The sequence below is a fragment of the Suillus fuscotomentosus genome, assembly GCF_016647785.1.
Source record: "Suillus fuscotomentosus strain FC203 chromosome Unknown F5891scaffold_61, whole genome shotgun sequence".
NCBI classification, from domain to species: Eukaryota; Fungi; Basidiomycota; class Agaricomycetes; order Boletales; family Suillaceae; genus Suillus; species Suillus fuscotomentosus.
In genome coordinates this window covers 155631-165246 of record NW_024539573.1, presented here as the reverse complement: position 1 = coordinate 165246, position 9616 = coordinate 155631, and the positions used below count along the sequence as shown (strand labels likewise).

Sequence of the window (9616 nt, the reverse complement as noted above, 5' to 3'; positions counted from 1 at the left end):
TAACTATTCCCTCAACTGTCAGGTATTTTTTTTCTCTTATTCTAACGGTCAGAAATTAATAAAAGATTCAGGCAATCATTATGCCCCATAACCTCCTCATAGTTGATTATTCACTGGGTAACCCTGGCAGTACACATGATGCTTATGCCTTCAAATCCACTCGTGTTTATCAGAAGCATGACACTCTTCTTCCAGAGGACCATTGGATTTGGGCAGATAGTGCCTACCCACTTGAGAAGTGGTGCATTGCCCCTTTCAAGAAGCCACGTAATGGGAGGTTGACCAGGGACCAGAAATCCTTCAATATTAACCTCTCTCGGGTATTTCTAATTTTTTTGCTGATTTTTGCAATTTTCACTGATTTTTTATTCATATAGGTCCGTGTTCGTGTTGAACATGCATTTGCAGCTTTGAAAGGACGATTCCAGTCTCTCAAGGAACTTAGGCACCCACTTCAGAACCAGAAGGATCTTCAGGTCACTCTGCATTGGGTTAGGTGTTGCCTAATCCTTCATAATATGATCATCCACTTCGAGGAGATTCGCAAGAAATCCACACTTGTATGGGCTGTTCGAGAGGGGAACAATACTATACGCCATGAGGATGAAGGACCAGATGGTGATGAAGTAGTGGGTGATAGGTCTTATGAAGGCACTCCAGGTCAAGCTCACAGGGCAAGGCTGATGGATTTGTTGTTTGATAGCCCTCATTCACAAGCACACCATCAGGCAGATTGAGCAAACAAGCAGAGTAACATTGTGTATAGCTAAACAAATGTACTACTAAATTTTACAACTAGTGATCAACTTGTGGCCATATGTGAGAACACTACATGCAAACATAACAAGACATATAACATCCAAGACATGTAAGAGTATAACGACACGAGAACACGACAACAACAACACGAGAATGTGATGATGACGACGACGACGCGAGAAGGTGATGATGATGACGACGACGCGAGAAGGTGATGATGATGACGACGACGACGCGAGAAGGTGATGACGACGACGACGCAAGAACATGATGATGATGATGGCGGCGCAAGAACGTGATGATGATGACGACACGAGAAGTCAGGTACCAGCAGGTTTGCCACCCTGGGCATTGAGCTGGGCCCACTGAATCCGGAGGCGTAGAACATCTGCTTCCGAGGCAAAAGCGGCGGCATCTGCTTCACGTAGGCGAATATCTACCTCTTTAGCCTCCTTCATGCGCTGATGGACTATGGCAGCATCTGCGCGCTCATCCATATGCTCCTCACGCATCAGACGATGCTCCTTGTCCTGGCGACTAGCGTTGAGCTTCACCATAAGGCGCTCATTCTTCAGCTGATATAAGGTTAGCTTGTCAGAGTGAATACTTTCCAGGTCGTCGTTGAGTGCATCCATTTGCTCGCGAATCTCCGTCCGGAGACGTTTGGAGACTGAACTTGCTGGCGTCGTCGAGACAGATGTTTGCGCTGTTGGGGAGGACTGTTGCGATGACGGCTCGTGAGATGATGATGGCTTTCGAGAGTGCGACGACGAGCGCGACCCTGATGATGCCATAGAGCCCGATTTACTCTTTTCACGCATCATCACCTGGCTAACATGCAACTTGAATGTAGCGCGATCATGCTGGACGGAAGTGCAGGGAGGCACCTGTTGCGTATGAGAGGTAGTAGTAGGGGAGGGGGGGGAAGGGGGCTCCTGGCGCTTCTTCCCAGCCCTGCGTCTTGGCGGGCTGTCCAGGCTGATAGCATTGCTGTCATCGTGAATAATTTCATCCGGGGAATCCATATTAAGATCCTCCATCTCACCCGCAAGAGGGTTGTCATCGTAGATACCGTCAAAATTATAATCATCAGTAGGGGAATGAGCGACGGGAGAGTAAGTACCATTGTGAGATGTAGCACCGGAGGGAAGCGGTGGGTAACGAAAAACAGGGGACCCGGCAGAACTGTTGGTGTGAGTGCTTGGGGGCGGTGGCACATAGTTCCATTGCGAAGGGCTACCACCACTGCCTCCAGGAGCAGGGGGAGTGTGACAAAAGGGGGAGGTAGGTGGTGCCGCGGCTGCAGCACCACCTGCATGAGCGTTTGGAGGAAGGTAGTCATAAGTGGGTCCAGTTGATGACCCAGCAACGCCGCCAGCTGGAGCATTCGGGAGAGGCGTGTTGCCAAGTTGCATGGGAGAGCCGGGATCAGTGCTGGAGGAAGCGGGGGGACGAAGAGAGCCACCCGAAGGATGGGTGAGAGAAAAGAGATCACTCGCGTGATCAACGCCCGGCTTTGATGATGATGTTTTGGCGGAGAATGATGGATGGGAGCCCCAGATGGAGTAGAGCTGATCGTACCAGGGAAAGTCCTTCTCGTATTTACCTACAAATTTAATTAGAAGAATTCGTGTAGGGAGGAGAAGACTCACGATGCAAATTCACGCTTGTCTCTGAATCAATGGGCACGATGCCTGCATCCGTGGACTCAAATTCAGCACGAATGTCACGAAATTTAGTGCGGAGGCTGTGATCAGCGATCAGCATTGATGATTATAAAAATAGGGGGGGATCACTTACGCCACGATGCGATTATATACAGAGTCCCGAAATTTGTTGGGATTCGAGGCGTAGAGCACCGCATATTGAGGATCGTCGGAGAAAATAACCCTTGCAATGACAGCATGGATTTCATTTTTGTCTTTGCCTGAGGGGCGGCCCTCAGCTTCACGGTTGGCTGGATTCTTCTTTTCACTGGCGAACAGAATGCGGCAATCTGGTGGGTGTCCAACGAGGTAGTCAACCAGCCTATTGGTCCGCTGGGGAACCGCTTGCCAGCTGATAGAGATAGTAGGAGAAGTAGTAGCTCTATCTTTACCTCCTCTGCCGCGTTTTCCCTTTCCCCGTGCAGGAGGAGCTGGTGGTGGCTCCATAAATTTCAGCCCGGTCTTGCAACGTCGCGGGGAGATGATTTGAGACTGTATCTGTAGTCACGCAGAGCGACGAAGTCGTGGTCGTAGGGCAGGCATGTCTTTTGGGACTCCGATCGATGCCGGCCCAAGCCGTAGTGTGACAAATCTTATTTTTGACCGAGTTTACCGAGCTTTACAGAGCTTAGCGAGCTCTGTGAAATTTACTTTGAACGCTATTATTGTAGATGCGGCTCGTTTCTCCCGATATTTCGTATCACGCTAAACTTATCCATTAATCGTTGAATCGAACCTGCGCACTATCACTGTATGCACTGTGTTATTTACTGCAAAGTACTCATATCATCCTCTTGGTCCAATTCAAGTGCTCGATCAAATACCATCGGACGAAGCCATCCCACGACATGATATATATCCAACAAAAAACAAGAACTAGAATACATGGGAAGGCAATTGGCTACGCATATGATTTACAAGGGCAAGTATGGCAAGTATGAACTATCAATATGTATAGTCGAGGCAAAGTATGGCCTCTGTCCCGCTCATTCCTCATCCTCAAAATAGACGACCTGCGCATCCTCGTCTACAGGCACATCCCTATATCCACGCCTCTCGCGGTGGCCCATCCATACAGATTCCCGGTTTGAGTCTCTATATTTGACAGCGATGCCCGCAAGCCCGAGAAGGAACCATGGCACAGATGCCAGCGTAGCCATCACACCAGACCCTGACCCACGCGAATAATTGCCTCCAGGTAAACGGGCGGCCCTGTGTCAACCATAAGCATACAACGCGCACAAATAATGTAGATGTGCTTACCCTTTCGCCGTCCTGCCCTTGTACCACCACCATGCGAAAAGCGCTGTGATCTCAAAGGGGAGCAAAATCACCATAGTCCAGAATATCTTGCTGTGACCATTAATGCCAGGGCACAGGTGTTGCGTGCCTCGGTCTATGCGGTCGCCGCCCTCACAAGTGGAGTAGAGCACCTTGTGATATGGCGTGCGTTCATACCAATAGTCTTCTCCATTGCGACATGAATTATCGGGTGGTCGTGGAGTCGTCCCCGGTACAAGAACACATTTGCCTTCCCCGTTGCGGACATAGTTGAATTCGCTGTTTTTCGTGCCGAGATTGAATTAGTTCTGAGCGGGTGTTATCATACCCGTGACTCACCACTCAAAGTCCTCCAGCGTACATGTGCAATTCCGTACAATGTTGTCCAGTGCCTTAGGCGTGTCTCCAACAACACAGTTCACATCCCGTTTGCGGCGATGGTAGAGCGTCTGTATATGATATGGGTGACAAACGAAAAACGAAAATTCGGGCTACTGACCTGTCGACCGAACAAGCAAAGCGAGTCTCTTTCTTCGCTGGGGCTCCACAACTCAAAGTCATCGTGTCCAGGGTGTTCGTTATCCACGAGGCCTGGAAGAATGAGTTCACCATCAATCATCGAGCAAAGAGTACCCAACTCACATCTCTTATGCGTGAGAGGTGAGAAGTCCAAGTGCACGATCACCGAGCTGGACGTCGCGGGGTAACGACCCAGTAGCATGAACTTCCGGCTTGTATCCTCTGGCACCGTCACTATATCCCTCACTCTGATCTTCTCAGTCGTGAACTTGAATTCTCGCCAAGTAAGACCCTCATCTGTGGTAAACAGGACGTGGTCCGTCGGCTCCTCATCATTCGCGATCACAATGATAGACCCTGAGTCGCCGAACTTCCAGAGGTGGGCATCCTTGTGGACTTCTTCCCATGTGAACCCGCCATCCCGGGACAGGAAGGTATCGCTCTCTGTGTAGGTGGCGAGCGAATCACCCACGTTCCCGACTGCCATCACCACACCGACGACGGATGGGCTGCTATATGTTGCCCGGGCATCGACGCGCTCTGTATACCCGTGAACGTGAAGTGCGCAGCCCTATGCACGACCAAATAGGTCAATTGATAGCAATGGTAAAGAAAGCGCGACATACCGCTGATTTACAAGGGTACTTCACACCCAACGAATCTACCGAAGGGGGTGAAAGCGGCTTCCAAGTGCCACCTGACGCAACAAGCAACCGTCAACAAGAGGCAAAAGATACCCATGGAAAAGGCTTACCGTCGTTATGCGTGATTTTCGTCTGCAGAGCCTTACGTCCCGTAAGCGCAGCCTCCGCAGGATTGGACACTACATTGACCATCGCAATGCCATCCAATCCCGCGAACTTTTCAAAGTCGACGAAGCCTTCATTGTTCCTGTTCACGTTCTCGATGGATAGGCCAAAGTAAGTTCCGTTAGAGTTGGATTTCAGCATGTTGCCCCATGGCGTTGGAAACTCGTTCATGGTCATGTGTAGGAAGATAGATTTAGTGCTTGAGTCGAGGACGGTGTATGCCTAGAGAACATCATGAACAGTTCCAATGTGTGTAGAGTTAGAACGAGCTGCCTACGTGAGAATCTGGATGCATGCCAGGAGGGAAGTTCCCAGAAGCAAACGTCTGTCCATCAAGTGAGACCTGGATGTTAAGCGTGCCCCTCATCGGGAGGTACTGCAAGCACACAACTAGTCAATCAACAGCACACATACAGATCAACCAAAAAAAACTGACCTCAGCCACGACCAAAAACTCTGAAAACTTGGTGAACCCCGCGACATGGTCAAACAACTTCGTCTTTGTCGCATAATAGTCCGTCCCAGACACAAGCTGCAACGCATTGTCTTTCCCGAAAAACACCTGCGAGCCTTTTTTGTCCGCATACGACTCGCATAGGATCTGTGATGAATCGATCCGCAGCTCCTCATCGCGTGCCCAGTCACAATTCACGACATAGTCCTCCACCAACCGCCAATTCCGTCCATTGTTCCGCGTATACTGAGCCTGCGCGCGACAGTTGTACCCTGATTCGCAGTCCGCATTACCGATCCAGATGAGATAGTCGGACTTGGTCTGGAAGCGGAGCACTTGAGCCCCGAAGGTGTTGGGAGGCGAAGGTGCTTGGGAGGAGTGCCAGTAGCGGCCTGTGTCTGTTGTGTAGAAGAACTTATTGGAGTCAGTGATAAGGTATGCGCGCTCATTGCTGTGCGTATGCATATAGAACGCGAGGAAACGCTCTTCTGGGAACTTTTGTTCCCATGTGTAACCTTCATTGCTAGATTGCCATATTGTGAAGTCGGAAAGACGGACGAGAACGGTCTAGAGGCAGACGTAAGTTGAAGTATTGATGGTACGATGTATACGACCCTCACCTTCGAGTCCCTGAAATACGCGCTCTGTACAATATCACTAGAGAATGAATGCTACAACATCGTAAGTTTCCATACTGGGAAGAAAAGCCAGAACAAAGCCATACAATCTGGTGAACGATCGCTCCTTCAAGAGGTTCAGCTGCAAATGACGCATGAGACACAGACCCTCCATCTATTCTGAAGCACTCACCTCCGGAACAATCTTTAGATACGGGCTTGTCCATGCGAGAGCCACCTTGACACTTGTTCCCAGGGATCTTGCGATATCCTGATGAACCCATGTACTTTTCGTCGGGCGTCCCAAGGGTGCACTGGGTGCTAGGTATGCGCTCTGGACCCGTAGGCACACATTTACCATCGCTCCGCACGTAGTTGTAGTCACTAGAACACATGAGCAGTTGTGATGGGCAGAGTAATCAAGAACGACGTACCACTCATAATCATGTTCCTCACATGAGCACGTATCATCATGAACTTCCGGATCGTGAAACTTCTCGCCCATGTAGCAATCTGCATTAGCCTTGCGCCTGGTGTACCATTGCTTCAAAGTACATCAGCAAGACCATTCTCATGACGAGGTTTACATCTCAGTAACAGACCTTGGCACCCATGATGCACTCTGATCTAGTACTGGCTCTTGCGTACCATGACTCCTTGTCGTTAGGACCACACTTCCGGCGCCCGAGGGTGGCAAAATCGAGGTAGATAGCAGCGTTGCGGCCCTCATTGGGTTGTTGGGACTGCCGCGTGACCTGGCCGAGGAGAAGAAACTTCTGAGATGTCGAATCCGATACCGTCGTCAGCCTCTTAGCACGGAATTGGATCCCGACATTGTACGTGTTCCTACAGGGATTTCAATAAGATAGCACATATGCACCCACAGCGAGCGGCAGGGTGGAAAGACGTACCAGGTCCGACCCATATCCGTGGAGTACATGATGGAGTCGGTAGGTTGCTCGTCGTCGACGATGACGATGACAGTTCCGGAATCGCCAAATTCGTATTGACATGCGCCTTCGCGGACCATGGTCCATGTCAGGCCGGCGTCCGCGCTCATGTAGGTGTTGCTCTCCTCATACGGCGCGAGCGCCTTTCCAACGGAACCAACGCCCATAGCGAAGCCAGGGGCGGGGGACGAGAAAACAGGGCCACTGTCGTGCATGTCTGTTACCGAGTGCAAGTGCAGCGAACATGGTTCGGAGGAGCAGGTCCCGCGAGGAGCGACAAGAGAATCCCATGAGCTGCCTGGGAAGACGTAAGGTCACTTCAAAATAAAACAAGAAACATCGTTCCTCACCATCATTAAATGTGATGACCGACCGTAATTGCTTGGCTGCCATCTTCCTCTCAACGTCTTGCGCATTAGCAATGACATTGGCAATACCAACACCATCGACGCCATATATGGTATCGTAGTCAACGTACCCCGCTATGTTCCTGTTCGTGTCCGTCAAGCTCTCGACAAAATAGGTGCCGTTAGAGTTGCTGACAAACAGAGTACCGACAGTAGTTAAGTCTTGCAAGACGATATCTACTGCTAGAGAATGGACCGTAGACTCGACGATGGTGTATGCATTCTCCCGCAAGCGCGCCTGGGAGGTATGCGGGAAATGTGCCTTGGCCCATTCCTTGGTGTTCACAGTAACATAGAATAGCATGTCACCCTCGCTGCCGGGCGTCAAGTCCTTGAGCACAACCACAGCGAACTTGGACACGATCGCAAATACCACGACGCCTTTGGCATTCTTGCCAATGCCAAGGTCTTCGTTCTGCTTGGTAGCAAAAAAGTCTGTGCTAGAGTACAGACGACTGCTTGCAATATTGTGCGAGCCGATCATAGCGGAAGAGTCATAGGCGACGCAGTAGATAAGGTCTTCGTGAGCGTCATGTTTGAAATCCTTCGTACTGTGAGCAAATTGACAACGAGAGACATCATCTAGGAGTAGTTGTGGTGATGAGGCAAATCCATCTTTGGTGTAGTATGTCTGCATAGAAATTTAGATGCAAGTAATACATATATATCTATATTAATAAGGACGTACCACATCTCGACATTGTTCTCCCGAGGAAACTGTGTCACATTTGGTGGCCTGGAAGAGGGTATACTCCCACTTTTTGGGATCTGAGTGGAATGAGAGTGGTGCTTCGACATAGGCTAGTAGCTCAGGAACGTTGAACGTGCGCCATGACTTTCCGCGGTTGTCTGTGCGGTAATGCGTGTAGGAATTTGTTAATACGAATGCCTGGATAGAATTCAGTCAGATCGAAAGCTACATCGGTGTGTTCAAGGCGAATGAAATATAGTGAGAATAAGAGTATGAACAGTAACGCACCACGCGATTGTTGAATGGATGTTCAATAAACATTGCAGCCTCGCCAGGTGGTATGTCATCTGCGCGTTTCCAGGTCTTGCCTTCATCATGAGAAACATGTATTTCCCCGAAGATGGCATCGTGGTATATCACACTCTAGAGGATCAAGTGAATTATTATTGAGTGAACCCCGAGGCAGATATGAATGCCTCACAGTCGTATCATCGAAAAAGAACAACCGAGTTGGTGCATTGTCGAAGTAGCTTATGGCATGCTCTGGCCCGGGATCAGCAGCAAACGTGAAAGCAAAACAAAGAAGAAAAGCAAGCGTTGACCACATGAAAGCGGCTGTCCTGTGCCAGGGAGCCATGCAGGATATTGTATGCTGTCGAAACTAGGAAAATGTGTCGCTTCGAAAACCAAGCTGTTGATTTGTCGTCGGCTGAGGGTCAGTGAGCGAGGTCCCGGATAGCGGCAATGCCGGCCTAGTATAGTTAGGACGATCGCACATACAGAAGGCACGCATTGAAAAACACACGGAGATAACAAGAAAACACACGCAAATAGGAGACTGCCATTTGATCATAGCAATTCGGGGGAGCTTGAAGCTCGGGTTGACGCGAATTGCTTCCTCGGGATTAAACGTATGAAGCGATCAACAAGGTCCAACTTATGCGATCAGCCAAATCATTAAGTAATCAATTCAATGGACCCTGGTCACGAGTCGCTTGCATGATTCACAGCCTAAATCTGTACTAGTAGACGGAGAAGTGGTTGTTATTCTTCTCTCTTTGCACAGATTTGATTCAAACCAATTGTGGCCTAGCAACTACACCTATGACCTGGGGCCAGTTGGCCGTTTCTCCATTCAATTTATTTTGAATCATGTCCAAATCACGCTTTTATGGTACGTCATCATTCTTGAGCGGACTGGCATCTAAGCATCTGTGTGAATCGAGGAAAGTCTAAGGTCAAGTCTATGATAGACTCTGGGGGTTTTGTTGACACTGCTCATCGTCGAATGTTCCCGGTCGAGACGAATCCTTTCACAATGCAGGTAAGGACAGATAGTGTTTAGGCCATGAATCCCTCTCACCTCGCGGCGGTGAGCCGTGCTCGTCAAATTGGTCGTGAAGAGTCTACAGGCAAGCGCTTC

General features: G+C 49.6%; 2 protein-coding genes across 2 annotated transcripts; both read right to left on the bottom strand.

The window, feature by feature from the left end:
- Window positions 1-1079: 1079 nt before the first annotated feature.
- On the bottom strand, window positions 1080-2912 carry F5891DRAFT_1193699 (uncharacterized protein; the record flags this gene model as incomplete). The annotated part of the gene is made up of 3 exons (XM_041367806.1): window positions 1080-2365; window positions 2412-2506; window positions 2560-2912. The coding sequence occupies 3 exons, from the start codon at window positions 2910-2912 to the stop codon at window positions 1080-1082; spliced, it is 1734 nt and encodes a 577-aa protein (XP_041221459.1).
- Window positions 2913-3898: 986 nt separating this feature from the next.
- On the bottom strand, window positions 3899-8830 carry F5891DRAFT_1056491 (Oligoxyloglucan reducing end-specific cellobiohydrolase; the record flags this gene model as incomplete). Its single annotated transcript, XM_041362705.1, has 18 exons — window positions 3899-4025; window positions 4086-4195; window positions 4246-4337; window positions 4389-4836; window positions 4892-4962; window positions 5020-5296; window positions 5352-5450; window positions 5511-6095; window positions 6149-6199; window positions 6253-6287; window positions 6339-6529; window positions 6580-6689; window positions 6748-6991; window positions 7057-7393; window positions 7446-8133; window positions 8191-8391; window positions 8482-8616; window positions 8675-8830. Coding segments are annotated over 18 exons (3957 nt in total), but the record flags the coding sequence as incomplete, so codon positions are not given.
- Between the last annotated feature and the right edge of the window lie 786 nt (window positions 8831-9616).